At 42.4% G+C, this 18,435-nt stretch overlaps 1 protein-coding gene across 3 annotated transcripts in view; it reads right to left on the reverse strand.

The window, feature by feature from the left end:
* The window catches only part of HOOK3 (hook microtubule tethering protein 3), a 727,656-nt gene that overhangs the window by 109,591 nt on the left and 599,630 nt on the right, over nucleotides 1-18,435 (reverse strand). For 2 of the 3 annotated variants that reach the window (XM_075603879.1, XM_075603871.1), the window contains one exon: nucleotides 5,126-5,208. The exons of the other annotated variant lie outside the window; for it this stretch is intronic. In XM_075603879.1, the coding sequence (XP_075459994.1) occupies nucleotides 5,126-5,208 (83 nt within the window). The remainder of the gene's footprint in view (nucleotides 1-5,125; nucleotides 5,209-18,435) is intronic. 3 annotated transcript variants of the gene reach the window in all.

The raw sequence follows: 18,435 nt of genomic DNA on the forward strand, positions 1-18,435 counted from the left end.
ACCAATCAGAGGAAGGGGAAGAACGGAGGAGTGGTCTGAGGAAAGACCTGATAGGAGGGAAGTGTTTGGGAAGCTGGGGCCTATCGGAGCAAGGGGAGGAATGGAGGAGCGGTCCGGAAAAGGACCTGATAGGGGAAAGGTGTCTGGGTAGCTGGGGCCTGTCACAGCAAGGGGAGGAGCGGAGGAGCGGCCGGGGAAGAGCCTCATGGGAGAGAAGGGCCTGGGGGGCGGACATGACGGGGAAGAGCCAGGGAAGCGCGTGGAGTGTGCGCCGCATCATCGGGGATGGAGTCAGGCGTGCGGCACCAGTAAATGGCAGCCTGGGTCCACGTGCGCCCGTAGGGGTGACGCGCGCGACCCGGAAGTGTGGGGGCAGCAGGAGAGGGAGCCGCAAGGAGCGAGCTACGCCGCTGGGGAGCCTGGGCGGCATGTAAGAGAGGTAAGGAGGCGCTGGCAGTGGGTATACCCACAGCGCGGATCCTTACAGCGTGTCACGGGAGACTCCTGTGGCGGGTAGGATCTCGGTGGCCGGAACAGCAGGAAGCGAAGTAGGGGTCACAAGCAGGGTAGGCAGGCGGCAGGTAGCGAAGTCAGGTAACAAGCAGGGGTCCGAGGCAGGCGGCAGGTAGCGAAGTCAGGTAACAAGCAGAGGTCGGCAACGAGGTGACTGGAACAGGACAGGCGGGGCAGGACAGGTCCGGGAGCAGGGACTGAGAACGGGGAGTAGGGACTGAGACCGGGGAGCAGGGACTGAGACCGGGGAGCAAGGAACAAACAGGGACAAGCCAGATTACTAGCAAGGGCCTTTACTGTGAACAGACTCAAATACAGGTACAGGAACAGATCAGGAATCAAAGACAGAGGCATGTGCATAGGAGTACTGACTTGAAGCAAAGGCAATTGAACAAACCAGGAAGCAGAAGCTATAAAGGACAGAGACAGGAGCAACAAGAAGACAGACAGGCAGACAGAGGAACCCAGTGGAAACAGAAGACAGCAGCACACCCAGTGGACAAAGAAGAACTATGGCTAAGCAGGAGGTCTAGGCGATGCTGACACAGCGAGGTCTAATAATAGTAGCAGGGGACTTTAATACAGTACTTAATCCAAATTTAGATAGATCAGGCTCCTCGCAGAGATATTACAAAGACAGAGCAGCCACATTGAGACAAGGCATGAAAGAGAACAACTTACTGGATATCTGGAGAGCACCACCCTGTCGATAGGAATTACACATTTTTTTCACACCCCCAGTCATCATACAGTACAATCAACTACTTCTTTGTATCAAGCAGACTGGTTCCGAAGATCTCCCACACAGGGATACATGATATTTCATGGTTAGGTCACGCACCTATTGAGCTACAGTGCTCCCAATTACTGCAGGACAGGAGCCAATTGGAAATTGAACAAATCCCTTCTGAAAATCCCAGAAATTGCTGAATTGATAGCCAAGGAAATAGATCAATATTTCAAATTAAATGTAGTTTCAGTGAATTCTCACCTATCATTGTGGGAGGCTCACAAAGCATCTCTAAGAGGAATTCTGATTGGCATAGCAGCCAGGAGAAAGAGAGAAAGGGATGAAAAAATCTGGTCGCTTCAGTCCAAATTAAAAGACCTCTTGGACAAACATACTGCTGCGGCACAGTTTATTCGAGCATTTGCCCGTTCTGTGCCGCAGCAGTAGCCTGGCGCACGCCCGAGTGTGACGGGCGCGCGCCGAAGCAGCGGAAGAGCGCCCTCCGATCGGGGCGCTCTCCCTACCGCTGCCGGGTCCGCCGGGTCCCCCGGAACCCCCTGCCGCTGTCCCGCGATCGCGGGACACCAGGGCTCCCTCGGGGAGCCCCTGGACACGCGTGCAGGGGGCGCACGCTCCCGATGACGCGTGACCGCGCAGGGGCGGCCACTAGCAAGCCGGGAGATTTCCCGGCTTGCGGTACCGACCACACTTCAATAAAGTGTGTCGGTAGTGTAAGCAGGATGGCGATCCAAGCACCCTTAAGAGTATCAAACATATAAGAATTGAATTGCATTTATTGTTAACCCTCCCAGGCTGATAACTCCTTGAGTTGGTCAAAAAGAACATTTTTGGAGAAGGCGAACAAGCCAGATACGATGTTAGCAAATAAATTAAGAAATAAAACCCAAACTCCAATATCCAAGCTATCAGAAAGAAAGCAGGTGCCATAACAAGAAATCCCAAATTAATAGTCGAGGAATTTAAACTATATTATGCAAATGTGCATAACGGAGAAAAGGTGGCACGCAATACTAATACTAAAAGAGCTTTTGGTCAAAACTGACAAGGTTGACGGGAGGGGAGAGGTGTTGGGGGGGGGGGGGGAAGTTTACCATGGAAGAAATCACTCTAGTGATAGAAAATTTGAAGCCATCTAAAGCCCCAGGGCCAGATTGTTTTTCAAAAAATATATGAAGTTGCTCTCCCCATATCTACTTAAAATGTTCAATGCAGTACTATCCGGAACCCCCTTCTCGGAACATATGCTCCAAGCGTCGATATCAGTAATTCATAAAACAGGAAAAGACCCGCTTGACTGTAAGAATTATAGGCCAATCTCGCTCATAAATATGGCTATCAAAATATACTCTAAATTGATTGCCAATAGATTAAGTCAGATCCTACCCATGCTAATACACCCAGATCAAGTCGGTTTCATAAAAGACAGACAAGCGGCAGATAACACCCGGCGAATCATTGATCTGATAGAAATAGCCAATTCAAAACAAGTGCAAGCTATGGTGGTAAGCCTAGATGCAGAAAAAGTTTTTGTCAGGATCGACTGGGCATATCTCGAAGCTACGCTTGGAGCATATGGATTTGGGGAGAAAATAATTTCGGCCATATTAGCCCTATATTCAGGTCCAACAGCTAGAGTCATACATCAGGGCTTTCCCTCAGATCCCTTTAAGATTAAGAGCGGGACGAGACAGGGTTGACCCCTCTCGCCCCTCCTCTTTACCCTTGGTATGGAACCAGTAGCGGCACAAATTCAGGATAATCTGGATATCTCAGGGCTTCAAATTAATGCTCAAACACACAAAACAGCCCTATACGCAGATGATGTCTTCATGGTGTTGTCCAGACCCCTCACGTCCCTCCCTAATCTCTTCAACTTGTTGCACAAATGTAACAGAATCTCAGGATTTAAGATCTATCAATCAAAATCAGAAGCTTTAAACATTAATCTACCAAAATCAGTGGAAAAGCTTATCTCCCTTAGCTTCAAACTTGGGTGGCAACAAAAAGCTATCAAATATTTAGTAGTGTTTATTACGAAAAATTATAACTCAATCTATAAAGCAAATTATCTCAAATTAATTAGATCCTTGAAAGAAGACATTAGGCGATGGTCAAAATTCAGCATCTCCTGGATTGGCAGAATATACAGTATAAAGATGAATCTCCTACTGCGCATATTATATCAATTTCAAACGCTTCCAGTGCCACTGAAAGCGAAGGAAATACTTGATCTTCAATCTGCAATATCCAAATTTATCTGGGGAGGCAAGAAAGCGAGGATCAAAAAACAAACCCTTCTGAAGCAAATTACAGAGGGAGGCTTAGCGGTACCTTGCTTGTTATCATACTACAAAGCGGCACAATTATACCAAATTTCTCAATGGCAGTAAAACCCAGATTGGAGACGATGGGTGGCATTAGAGAGTGCGGCTTGCTCCCCATTGGAGTTAAGCAATTTAATATGGAGACCAAAAATAGCAAGGAAAGCTATAGAATTGCCGCTATCCTCGATGACCAACTCTTTATCGATCTGGGAGGCATCTAAATTTAAATATGGTCTTACGTCCAAAAACACCCTGATGACACCCCTATGGGATAATCCAGATTTTGCTCCTGGTATGGATAGCGCAAATTTCTCAATTTGGAAACAATGTAATATACTGAGACTGAAAGATCTGGAGGGCAATAACAAAATGAAATCATTTGAACAGCTTAATTCAGACAAAAATATCCCAGACTCAGAATTATATAGATACCTCCAGATCAGAGCGTTCTATAATAAATTTAATCCACACCTCCACTGATGAATTTTCGAAAAGCTCTGTCGTAGAGAGACGACGACACAGGGACTTACATCGCAAATGTATAAGGAAGTGGTCAGTTCTAGTGCTAACGTTTCCTACAAGTTAGGATATATGTTAAAATGGGAAGCCGACCTGGGAGAGGTCTTGGATTTGGACAAATGGACAAAAATAGCAACAACAGCCGCCAAGAGCTCGATTTGCACAACATTAAAGGAGAATACAAGTAAAGTCCCGATGAGGTGGTATCTTACCCCGCTTAAACTATCAAAATTTGTTCAAGGGAGCTCCCCATTGTGCCCAAGACAATATGGAGAATCTGCAGATCTGTTGCACATGCTGTGGTCCTGCCCCCGTCTGACTCCACTATGGAGTAAGATTAAAGATTGGCTACAGAGGATATTGGGCCTCGAAATTCCTTTAGACCCTTGGCTCTTCTTTCTGAATAGAGCGTCACATGGTCTAACAAAAGTTGAACTCAAATTAGTTGCTCACTTTACAACAGCCACGAGGTGCGAAATCGCAGCATTATGGCAACAAAGCGAAATTCCTTCAATCCCCAAAATTCAGAATAGAATTTGATATGTATGCGAGATGGAAAAGTTGACGGTTTGATTAATGACTCTGGCGAAATTTTTCTAAAAGTCTGGACACCTTGGCTAGCCCAAACAGACATCCCAGGGGTGGAGATAACCACAATTTTGCTATAATAGTAATAAGTGTGTTCTCTGGTGATGTTGTAGTATTTCAGGCTTCCAGTGGGCCGTGATAATTAGACTAGTTAAAGGGACAAATTTGGCCGACTCATATCCAGATGGCAGAGCAAAAAAAAAAAGCAAGAACAGGTAATTCGAGTGGACCCGTGGCCTTTCTTCTCCCACCCCTCCTCTCTTTCCCTACCCTCACCGAACCTTTTTGGTTATTTTTATTATAACATATATATGGTTATGATACATGTAAGATGTTAAGACTCAAAATGAAACAACATTGATTGTTGGATGTATCTGTACTGTTACTTGAAAACCAATAAAAATGACAAGTTAAAAAAAAAATTACTTACAGCTATTGTTGTAACGTGGCTCCAAATCTTCAATAATCGCACGTTTTTTCTGTAGTTCATTGTTGGCTTCATGAAGCTTTTCTCTTTATTCCAAAGACAAAAATAATTAATTGCATTCAATGGGACAAATAAGACACTCAGGTCATTAAGTGGTAAGGCTGCTTTTGATAGAATACACAATTAGTGTCCTGGAGTAGGAACGCTAGAAACTCTCGCTCAGCTGCAGTAGTAAAAGTAGGTGGCAAGGGAGGTGATATGTTTTCTTGCAATTAACCTGAAAAGAAAACCCCACCAAAATGTTGAACATTGGTAAATAGTACAAAATGTGTTGGTGATAGATGAAATGGACTAAAAATAAATGTTTATTAGATGATATACTAAAATAAATGATCATCATATGGTTCGACTCCCATTTAATATTTGGGTTGCACATTAATACCCTGCCATCCAAAACGTATGTCAAACTAGGTGTACTTTATAGGAACAAATCCTCCCGTAGTCCGCTCGTCAGAAAGCGCATCATACAGCAGATGCCAATGAGGACATACTATATGGTACAGCACCCCAAACTCACCCTATCAAACTAGACACCCTCTACAATTCAATATGCCCCTTTGTCCTCCAATGTAACTACAACACACATCACTGCGAAATGCTCAAAGAACTAGATTGGTCATCACTTGAGTCCGTGCACAAAGTTCATCTTTCCTGTCTTGTCTTCAAATACTTTCTGGGCAAGCTTACCGCCTATCTGAACAAGCTTCTCAACCCTACCACATGCAGCACTTATCACCTAAGGCTGAGTCCCCGCTGGCGCTGAGCGCGCTCATGCTTGGAGAGTGCTCCAAGCATGAGTGCCAGGTGTCCTGCTTGTATGCACGCGTGGGGGAGGGGGCATTGCGGGTAGTTGAGTGCGCGGGTAAGTATAGTTTTTAGTTTACCTAAGCGCCGATCGCGGGTCAGCGTGTGCCCGCGCACGAGCGCCGCGTGAGCGGGGACTTACATATATCTATATATGCAAGTACCCGCCGCAAGCGCCGCCCGCTCAGCGCTAGCGGGGACTTAGCCTAAGATCTGACTCCAAGCGATTGCTCACGGTCCCAAGTTTCAAAAAAGTATCCGGCCGTTCCTTCGCTTACGTGCACCTGAAACATGCAACAATCTACCCGAGACTCTCAAAGACGCCACCAGTCGAAGTTCTTTCAAAACTAAAGTGGTCTCATATCTTAATCTGGCCTGTAACTGTTTCATGCGCCTAAAAGATAAAATATGTTAAACTGTTCATGCAATGTCTTTATAAATAATGTCACCATGTATTTGTCATCATAACTCTGTGCCCAGGACATACTTGCAAAGGAGAGGTAACTATCAATGTATTTCTTCCTGGTAAATCATTTTAATAAATAAATAAAAAATTTCATATGGTATGGCTAGGCAAGAACCGGGAACCGGACACACTGTGTTTCAGTGCAGCCATCTCTCACTGAGCCCCACTACAGTCGAGGCATGTCGTGATATCAGTAATGTTGATCACCAACGTACATTTTGCGTGTGACGACATGCTTTGTCTGGGTGACCCTTCCACAAAATTCTTTACTTCATCAGTAATAACTGTCTATAAATGTAGGTGTGGTTTTGTTTCGTTCGCTTTATGTATTTTCTTATCTCTTGCATTCATTTACTTTAGTATAATATCTAATAAAATGTTTCTTTTTACCCCATTTCATCTGTCACCAACGAATTGTGTACTATTTACCAGTGTGCAACATTTAATGGGGTTTTCTTTTCATGTTTACTCTCAAGAATGCTTTTGTGCCCAAAACCAGATAGGCAGTGAAGGAAAATAAACATAGTTACATAGTAGATGAGGTTTAAAAAAGACATAGAAGGGGAGGTGGAGTATGTTTATATGTTAAACCAGATCTAAAACCTATTATAAGGGATGATGTTTATGAAGGGAATGATGAAAATGTAGAGACCTTGTGGATAGAAATTAGCAGTGGAGGTAAAATTATTAAGAAAATGTTTGTGGGAATATGCTATAAACCACCAAATATCTGTGAGATTGTGGAAGCTAAAATACTTTTGCAAATGGAAAAGGCATCAAAACTGGGTCATGTTTGCATAATGGGGGATTTTAATTATCCAGACATAGACTGGGGCAATGAGATTAGCATTACAACAGAAGCAAAAAGGTTTTTGGAGGTGCTTAAAGACAATTATATGACCCAAATTATTGAGGAACCAACCAGGAGAGGGGCAATACTGGATTTGGTCATATCAAACAATGTAGAAGTAATAACAAATAGTCAAGTCCTGGAACATTTGGGTAACAGTGATCATAGCATGGTCTCATTTGAAATAATTATCAAAAAATTGATTTCTTGGGTTCAACAAAGACCTTAAACATTAGAAAGGCAGATTTTAATACACTGAGGTCTAATCTAGTAGTAATACAATGGGATTATGTTTTTGCAGGGAAATATGTAGAAGATAAATGGGCAGACTTTAAATAAGTGTATACCCTTGGGTAATAAGTATAAAAGAAATAAGTCAAAACCAATGTGGCTAAATAAACAGGTAGGGGAGGAAATGGACAAGAAGAGGAAGGCGTTTAAATTCTTTAAATCAGAAGGGACGGAGACATCGTATCAGAATTATAAGGAATGTAACAAAAATTGCAAAAGGGCAATTAAATTAGCAAAAATGGATAATGAAAAAAGGATTGCAATAGAAAGTAAGGTCAACCCTAAAAAGTTCTTTAAGTACCTTAATAACAAAAAAATGAGAAAAGAAAATATAGGACCCTTTCAGTGTGAGATGGGTAGGCAGATTATTATTTCCTTTGCTCCAACCTTAAGGGATGGCCCCGAGTCCTTAGTACAGCCCGTGGGATGAATAGTTCTTTTGAAAGCTCCTTGTATTGTCCCTGAATATATTTGTATATACAGGCATACCCCGCATTAACGTACGCAATGGGACCGGAGCATGTATGTAAAGCGAAAATGTACTTAAAGTGAAGCACTACCTTTTTCCCAATTATCGATGCATGTACTGTACTGCAATCGTCATATACGTGCAAAACTGATGTAAAAAAAACATGTGTAACAGACTCTATAGTCTCCCCGCTTGCACATAGCTTCGGTAGAGGTAGGGAGCCAGTATTGCTGTTCAGGACGTGCTGACAGGCGCATGCGTGAGCTGCCGTTTTCCTATTGAGCGATATGTACTTACTCGCGAGTGTACTTAAAGTGAGTGTCCTTAAAGCGGGGTGTGCCTGTAGTTATCATATCCCCTCTTAGTCTCTCCTCATAAGTTAGAATGTCCATCCCCTTTATTAATTTGGTGGCTCTTATCTGCACTCTCTCTAGTTCCATAACATCTTTTCTTAGGATTGGTGCCCAAAATTGTACTCCATATTCAAGGTGCGGTCCTACTAATGATTTGTAAAGGGGCATAATTATGTTTACTTCCCTTCCATCCATTGCCCGTTTGATGCAAGATAAGATCTTGTTTGTCCTTTAACCAGTTTTCAATCCAGGTGCATATATTATTACTGAGTCCAATTTTCTTTATTTTGTACACCAACCTCTTGTGTGAAACCGTATCAAAAGCCTTTGCAAAATCTAAGTAGACCACATCAACTGCATTACCCTGGTCTAAACTCCTACTTACCGCCTCAAAGAAACAAATAAGGTTAGTTTGGCAAGATCTATCTTTCATAAATCCATGCTGACTATTACTAATAATTTTGTTTTCCATTAGGTATTCCTGAATATTATCCCGTGTTAAACCTTCAAGTAGTTTCCCTACTATTGAAGTCAGGCTTACAGGTCTGTAATTCCCCGGGTGTGATCTAGCTCCCTTTTTAAATATAGGCACCACATCTACTTTACGCCAATCTTGTGGTACTGAGCCTGTGGAAATGGAGTCCTTGAATATTAAATATAATGGTTTGGCTATTACTGAGCTTAACTCCTTGAGAACTCTTGGATGTATACCATCGAGGCCAGTTGCCCTATTTACTTTAATTTTTTCAAGCTGCTTATGAACTTCTTCCTCAGTTAACCAATTGTTCATTAATATGGAGGTTGTGGCTTCATCCTGCGGCACTACTATTGAAATTGATTCTTCCATGGTAAACACAGAGGCAAAGAATTTATTTAATACCTCGGCTTTTTCCTTATCTTCAATAATCTGCCTGCCCATCTCACACTGAAACGGTCCTATATTTTCTTTTCTCATTTTTTTTGTTATCTTACTTTCTATTGCAATCCATTTTTCATTATTCATTTTTGCCAATTTGATTGCCCTTTTGCAATTTTTGTTACATTGCTTATAATTCTGATACGATGCCTCCGTCCCTTCTGACTTCAAGAATCTAAACGCCTTCCTCTTCTTGTCCATTTCCTCCCCTACCTGTTTATTTAGCCACATTGGTTTTGACTTATTTCTTTTATACTTATTACCCACTGATAAGTGTGCTTTTCTAACAATGTTTTAAAGACTGCGCATTTATCTTCTACATTTCCCCTGCAAAAACATCATCCCAATGTATTACTTGTAGACTAGACCTCAGTTTATTAAAATCAGCTTTTCTAAAGTTTAAGGTCGTTGTTGAACCCAAGTAATCTGTTTTTTTGATCATTTATTTCAAATGAGACCATGCTATGATCACTGTTACCCAAATGTTCCAGGACTTGAATATTTGTTATTACTTCTACATTGTTGGATATTACCAAAGCCAGTATTGCCCCTCTCCTGGTTGGTTCCTCAATCATTTGGGTAATATAATTGTCATTAAGCACCCCCAAAAACCTGTTTCCTTTAGTTGTAATGCTAATCTCATTGCCCCAGTCTATGTCTGGATAATTACAATCACCCATTATGCAAACATGACCCAGTTTTGATGCCTTCTCCATTTGCAAAAGTATTTTAGCTTCCTCAATCTCACAGATATTTGGTGGTTTATAGCATATCCCTACAAACATTTTCTTTATACTTTTACCTCCACTGCTAATTTCAATCCACAAGGTCTCTACATTTTCATCATTCCCTTCGTAAACATCTTCCCTTATTATAGGCTTTAGATCCGGTTTAACATTTAAACATACTCCACTTCCTCTTCTATTTGCTCGATCCTTTGGAAAAGGGAATAACCCTCTAAATTAACTGCCCAGTCATGAGTTTCATCCCACCATATTTCAGTAATGCCTATGATATATAGTTACATAGTTACATAGTAGATGAGGTTGAAAAAAGACATACGTCCATCAAGTTCAATCTTTGCTAAATTTAGACAACAGATACTTTATTCTATATCTATACTTACTTATTGATCCAGAGGAAGGCAAACAAAAAACCCCATTAAGGGGAAAAATTAATTCCTTCCTGATTCCAAGAATTGGCAATCGGATTAATCCCTGGATCAACAGCCTTCCCATGTATACTTATTTGGTATATCCCTGTATACCTTTCCCATCTAAAAAGATGTCCAACCTATTTTTGAACAAATCTGTTGTATCTGCCATCACAGTCTCCATGGGTAATGAATTCCACATTTTAACTGCCCTTACTGTAAAGAACCGTTTCCTTTGTTGCTGGTGAAATTTCCTTTCCTCCAACCTTAAGGGATGGCCCTGAGTCCTTTGTACTGCCCGTGGGATGAATAGTTCTTTTGAAAGCTCCTTGTATTGTCCCTGAATATATTTGTATATAGTTATCATATCCCGTCTTAGACGCCTCTTTTCTAATGTAAATAAATCTAATTTAGCTAGCCTCTCCTCATAAGTTAGACTGTCCATCCCCTTTATTAATTTGGTGGCTCTTCTCTGCACTCTCTCTAGTTCCATAATGTCTTTTCTTAGGATTGGTGCCCAAAATTGTAATCCATATTCAAGGTGTGGTCTTACTAATGCTTTGTAAAGGGGCATAATTATGTTTACTTCCCTTCCATCCATTGCCCGTTTGATGCAAGATAAGATCTTGTTTGCCTTTGCAGCTACTGCATGACATTGGGCACTATTGCTAAGCCTGCTGTCTACAAGCACTCCTAAATCCTTCTCCATCAAGGATTCCCCCAATATATCTCCATTTAATTTGTAAGTCGCCTTTTTATTCTTGCATCCCAAATGCATAACCTTACATTTATCTGTATTAAACCCCATTTGCCATTTACCTGCCCACGTTTCCAGTCTCTCCAAGTCCTTCTGAAGAGAAATTACATCCTGCTCTGATTCTATTACCTTACACAATTTAGTATCATCAGCAAAGATGGAGACTTGGCTCTCGATCCCAACCTCAAGGTCATTAATAAACAAGTTAAAAAGCAGGGGTCCCAGTACCGATCCTTGAGGTACTCCACTCACGACTTTAGCCCAACCTGAAAAAGTTCCATTTATGACAACCCTCTGTTGTCTGTCCTTTAACCAGTTTTCAATCCAGGTGCATATATTATTACTGAGTCCAATTTCCTTTATTTTGTACACCAACCTCTTGTGTGAAACCGTATCAAAAGCCTTTGCAAAATCTAAGTAGACCACATCAACTGCATTACCCTGGTCTAAATTCCTACTTACCTCCTCATAGAAACAAATAAAGTTAGTTTGGCAAGATCTATCCTTCATAAATCCATGCTGACTATTACTAATAATTTTGTTTTCCATTAGGTATTCCTGAATATTATCCCGTATTAAACCTTCAAGTAGTTTCCCTACTATTGAAGTCAGGCTTACAGGTCTGTAATTCCCCGGGTGTGATCTAGCTCCCTTTTTAAATATAGGCACCACATCTGCTTTATGCCAATCTTGTGGTACTGAGCCTGTGGAAATGGAGTCCTTGAATATTAAATATAATGGTTTTGCTATTACTGAGCTAAACTCCTTGAGAACTCTTGGATGTATGCCATCTGGGCCAGGTGCCTTATTTACTTTAATTTTTTCAAGTCGCTTATGAACTTCTTCCTCAGTTAACCAATTGTTTATTAATATGGAGGTTGTGGCTTCCTCCTGTGGCACTACTATTGAACTTGATTCTTCCCTGGTAAACACAGAGGCAAAGAATTTGTTTAATACCTCTGCTTTTTCCTTATCTCCAATAATCTGCCTACCTATCTCACACTGAAAGGGTCCTATATTTTCTTATCTCATTTTTTTATTATTATGGTACTTAAAGAACTTTTTAGGGTTGACCTTACTTTCTATTGCAATCCTTTTTTCATTATCCATTTTTGCTAATTTAATTGCCCTTTTGCAATTTTTGGTACATTCCTTATAATTCTGATACGATGTCTCTGTCCCTTCTGACTTAAAGAATCTAAACGCCTTCCTCTTCTTGTCCACACTGCTCCCTTGCAGCTATTAATTCAAGCTCCCCAATTTTATCTGTCAGGCTTCTTGCATTAGCAAGCATGCATTTCAGTTTTTTCAGCCTGTACTATTATCTTATCTGCTCCTTCCTTCCAACTTTGTTTAGCTTTTGGAAGTTTTCTATTATTATCTCTATGTACTATTGGTGTCTCACTGTTTGTCAAACTCACACTTGCCCATATTCTACCTCCAAAACCCCTTGTTTCCAAATCAAATCAGCTTTATTGGCATGACGAAAGAACATTTCAGTATTGCCAAAGAGTGAATAATAGGGGGTGGGGGACAATAATTACACGAATACTAGGGGGTAGAGTATTGCACGGTATATGGGTAACAGTTTCATACAGGTATGTGGGGGTTAGTGGACTTCTCTCAGCCTGTGGCAGGTGCTGATGTAGTGTGCAGCCAGTTCTGCTGTGGTTTCATCTTCTCTCAGGAGGATGGCTATTTTTTGGTTCTCCTCTATATTATTAAAGTTCTGGATAAGTGCAGTTAGTTTCTCTAGGTGGGCACTCCTCACGTCAGAGTATTGTGTGCAACGCAACAGGAAGTGTGTTTCATCTTCTACCTCTCCTAGCTCATATCTTTGGCACAGTCTTATCTCCCGGGGCTTCCAGTTCTGTCTGTGTCTGCCTGTTTCTATTTCTAGGCTGTGGGCACTTATTCTGTACTGGCCCAGGGTCTGTTTCTGTTTTGGGTCTTTTACCTTCAGTAGGTAGGGTGCCTCTTCTATTGTATTTAGTTTGTTATCTGTTTCATTTCCCTCCCCCCTCCATCCTAGTTTAAACTCTCCTCCAGCCTTTACAACATTCTCCCCCCAAGCACAGAAGATCCCTCTTCATTGAGTTGCAATCCTTCCCTAGAATATAGATGGCACCTCTCAGAAAAGGAGTCCAAGTGCTCTAAAAACCCAAAACCCTCCATCCTACACAACTTTTTAGGCATGCATTAACCTCCCTAATATCTGACTGTCTCCCTGCGGTAGCGCATGGCACTGGTAGTATTTCAGAAAATCATCCCTTTCTAAGACTCTCTTGACTGCTTCTATCCCATCTGTATGTACAATGGATGTATATAATGCTGATACATCAGCCCTAACTAGAATATAATGTTCTTCCCATTCAATTCCATTCAGAATCTTGATAATATCGGTAGTATCTTTAATGTAGGATTGAAATGTAGATACATATTTGGACAAAAAACAATCGATGTACTGGGATTAATATCGGCGGTTCCCTCCAACGCCTGTTTGTTATATTGAAAATGTGAGTGAAACTACTCTTGCTATTCGTATTCTGAAATACAATTGGTCAAATAGTATGCACTATTGTGGCATTTTTTCTTTTCATGTCGAGATACCACACTTACTGAGGGGTATCCTGAGATTTATTGCATCCATCCATTACAAGGGCTCCAGTCAGTGAGAGAAGAATCTCTGACATATCTATTACTTCAAGAAGTTTTGTGAGTGCAACCACTTTGAGCTAATAGATTGATATATTACCAGTACTGCTGCGGCAGCCTTTATTCTAACAAATCACTGTTTTTTCCCTGGCTTGTTCCTGGAATGCGACGCTGTTCACCCGGAGCATGCCGCGTTCCTTTTGCGTTCCCAGCCACGGGTCATGCCCGGCTGACGCGCGGTTGATGCGTTTATTGATAATGGTTCAGGATTTAATAGGCTGCAATGCTTCGCGTGTCCGCCAGATGGCAGAAATTCATGAATTTTAATGCAGTATATATATATATATATATATATATATATATATATATATATATATATATATATATATACTGTATAACAACAACCCCTATAACCCCTAACATACACATACTGTATATGCACATCAATGATACTATAGGCCGGCGGGGGCGAGATGTGTTTGCAGCAGAGAGAGATCCGCTGCTCTGTCTGCGCAAACATCGGCACATTAAAAATTATTTAAAATACATTTTTATTCATAGTGTAGATGTGCAGGGGGTCTCCGGAGCTGAACCGCATTGGTTTCAGGTCCGGGGACCCCCTGCTTCCCGAGATACAGGCCCCTTTATGGGGTGCCGGTATCCCTCTGCATTTAAAGGTCCCGATCACGTGACCGCGGAATGTAAACAAAGCAGAGGGATACCGGCACCCCCTAAAGGGGCCTGTATCTCGGGAAGCAGGGGGTCCCCGGACCTAAAACCAAAGCGGTTCCGCTCCGGAGACCCTCTGCACATCTACAGTATGAATAAAACACCCATATCAATAAACACTCGTTCCTTACCTTTGCGGCTATGTGCTATGGTAATGAAGCAGCATGAATGTATTTTTAATAATATTGTACAGTGAGCAGGGGGTTCCCTGAGCCACAAATCAAAGCTCAGGGGACCCCCTGCTCCTGCACAATATTATTAAAATACAGAAATGTTGCTTCATTACCATAGCTGATAGCCGCTAAGGCAATGAAGGGGTTAACCCACCGTGCCCGCTTTATTGTGAGTAGTGGGGGTGGGTGAAGGGGGTATTTGGCCCTTGGTGTGAGTTTAGGACTTGCGGGGGGGGGGGTGCGGGAGCACTTAACCCCTTCACGACCGTAGCAGTTAATACAGCAACGGTCATGAAGGGTTTAACCCCTCCCGCTACCCTCCCGCAAGCCCTAACCAACCACCGTTGGGGCTAATATCCCCTTCACCCACCCCCGCTACCCACAATAAAAAAAATTCACACAGCAGTCCCACAATAAATAAATAAATCTAAATAAATAAATACATGAATATAAACAAATAAATATATATATAAATATATATATATATATATATATATATATATATATATATATAACAACAACCCCTATAACCCCTAACATACACATACTGTACTGCACCGACACACTTTATTCGAGCAAATACCCAGTATGTACCTGGCAGATACCTGGAATGCGCCGCTCCTCACCTCTGACAAGCCCCGTTGCATTTGCCTTCCCAGCCTGGGTTCATGCCTGGCTGACGGGCGGCTGATCTGTTAAATGATAATGATTAGGATTTAATAGACTGCAATGCTTCGCGTGTCTACCAGATGGCATAAATTCATGAATTGTAATGCAGTATATATATATATACTGTGCAGTATTGCAGCCAGCGGGAATAAAATGCTTCAATCCCTGCCTGGAAAATAACCCAATGCACTCGGGCAGAAAACAGTCACAAACCTCAATACACCCGGGTATACCCGAATTCGTGGGATTAGCCGAGCTCGAATAAAGTGTGTCGCCAGTGTATATGCACATCAATGATAATATAGGCATGAATGTATTTTTAATAATATTGTACAGTGAGCAGTGGGTTCCCTGAGCCACAAATCAAAGCTCAGGGGAACCCCTGCAACCTGCACAATATTATTAAAATATAGAAATGCTGCTTCATTACCATAGCTGATAGCCGCTAAAGCAATGAAGGGTTAAGGCAGAATAGCATGTTTATTGGGGACATTTGCCCCCACTAAACATTGCAATAAACAACATACAGTACACCCCCTGTGTATTTAAAATACATAAACAACAATAAATACATTAAATACATATTTTTAACATAACTGTTCCCTTTTGGTTATAACCCCACCTCCTTGACTGTAATCTGTGTAAGGCCCCCTCCCCCTAATTTGTCTGTTAAATCTCCCTGCCTGTGTTCCTGTGAGTGCAGTTTATGTAAATGTGGGGAGGGGGATCCCAATGTGCACATAATGCAGCGCCTCACTGCCAATGGCCCACCCCGTGAGGCCTAACCACCCTCACCCACTACCCACAAGGGGGGCCTACCCACATACCGTTGACCCACATCCTGCCCATGGCCCCTCCGCTGCTGCAAAACAGACACAAAAATTAAAACATCCAAAGTAATTTATTTATAAAATATTTTACCAGGAAGTAATACATTGAGAGTTACCTCTCGTTTTCAAGTATGTCCTGGGTAATGTAATGTAAAGTAATGTCCCCTAACCCCTTAATCACCATAGCGGTTACTAACCGCTACAGTCATTAAGGGGTTAACCCACCCTCACCCACCACTCGGGACGCCTACATACCCTCCCACACTAACCCCCCACCCTGTGAGGCCAAACCACCCTCACCCACTACCCACAAGGGAGGCCTACCCACATATCATTGGGGAACCCCCCCCCCCATCCCCAGTGCCCACAATAAAAACAATACAGTGACCAACAATAAACATCATTATATTTATTAAATACATTACCCACCCCCTGTGCCCCCCCATAAATACAAGATTTATCCTTTTACAAACAGGGTTCATAACGCAGCCCCACGCGAGTCCCCGGTGGGCTGGCGGGGCACCTGACAGACCTACAGGGTACCAGCAGCCCTTTTCAAACAGGTTCTGGAGGCCTGCTGGTGGGTCCCGCCAGCCCCATGGCCCCCAGGTGGTCGCCTTGGGTCACCGTGGGCCACAATTGGGTCCCCACGGTAGGCCCAAGGATGTCTGGGAGCCCCGGGTCAGACCCACAGGTGTCTGCGGGGCCTCGGGTGGTTCCCACGGGGGTCTGGGGAACTCACGAGTGCTCACTACGGGTCCGCGGTGCCCCCACAGAAGTGGGACCACACATCTTCATCCCCCCGCACCTATGGGTCGCGGTGCCCCCACAAATGTGAGGCCACCGCTTCATCCCCGCAGACTACGGGTCCGCGGTGCCCCCACAGATGTGAGGCCACCGCTTCATCCCCGCATGTGTCACCCGTGGAACCACCAGCCTGATACCCGTGAGATACCCGAGGAGACCCGCAGGTGGTCTCCAGAGGTCCCACGCAAAACCACAGAACAAACCCTGAATGTAAAAAAAATAAACCTGGCCTATACATTCAATACATACACCCCCCTCCCCAACACCTATAGTACAATAATGTGCAAAATAACTATTATCCAGATATGGATAATAGATTAATTGCCCATTATTAAAAACATTAACTAGCATATTCAAATAAATAAAGTACTACTGACCTGATCAATAAGAAGTCTCCGTCGCCAGCGACATCCTTGTCTTGCCCACAAAATACATAGCAAATACAAAGCCAATGCATTGCAAGTACATTCAGATATCAATTAACCCCTTAAACACCTTATCAGATAATAACCGCAAAGGTAATTAAGGGGTTAAGCCACACTGGCCCGATACCCACCCTTCACCCATGAATTTGTACAGTGGCTTCATCATGCAACTGTATATATAACTATATATATATATATATATATAACTATATATATATATATATATATATATATATATATATATATATATATATATATATATATATATATATATATATATATATATATATATATATATATAAACCATAATACTGAGTTAAGTTATGGTGAGTAAAAAAAGTGACAAAAACCCTCCACAGGAAAGCAAATATGCAAATATAGCTGTATGCTCATCTGCATGTCTTAGGCAGGTCTGCAACCCCGCCTTTCCCCATTATCACCCAGCATACAGCACTTCCACTGCAGCAAGGGATTCTGGGAAATGACATGCAAATGAGCACACACTGTCACTTTTTGCCTCAATAACCATTTTTAACATGGTTCACTATAGGCTTAAGCTTGCTGCATGGTCACAGCGTTGAGCACAGCCAGGGTTAAGGTGCATACCCAGAAAACCACCCACAGACAGCTGTTTCGACCTTGATGGGTCTCATCAGTGTGGGGTTGATTTTACTGGGAATGCAAGAGAGGCTATGGGATAGGCTAAACCATAATACTGAGTTAAATTATGGTGAGTAAAAAAAAGTGACAAAAACCCTCCACAGGAAAGCAAATATGCAAATATAGCTGTATGCTCATCTGCATGTCTTAGGCAGGTCTGCAACCCGCCTTTCCCCATTATCACCCAGCATACAGCACTTCCACTGCAGCAAGGGATTCTGGGAAATGACATGCAAATGAGCACAC

This window comes from Ascaphus truei, chromosome 1, assembly GCF_040206685.1.
Source record: "Ascaphus truei isolate aAscTru1 chromosome 1, aAscTru1.hap1, whole genome shotgun sequence".
NCBI lineage: Eukaryota > Metazoa > Chordata > Amphibia > Anura > Ascaphidae > Ascaphus > Ascaphus truei.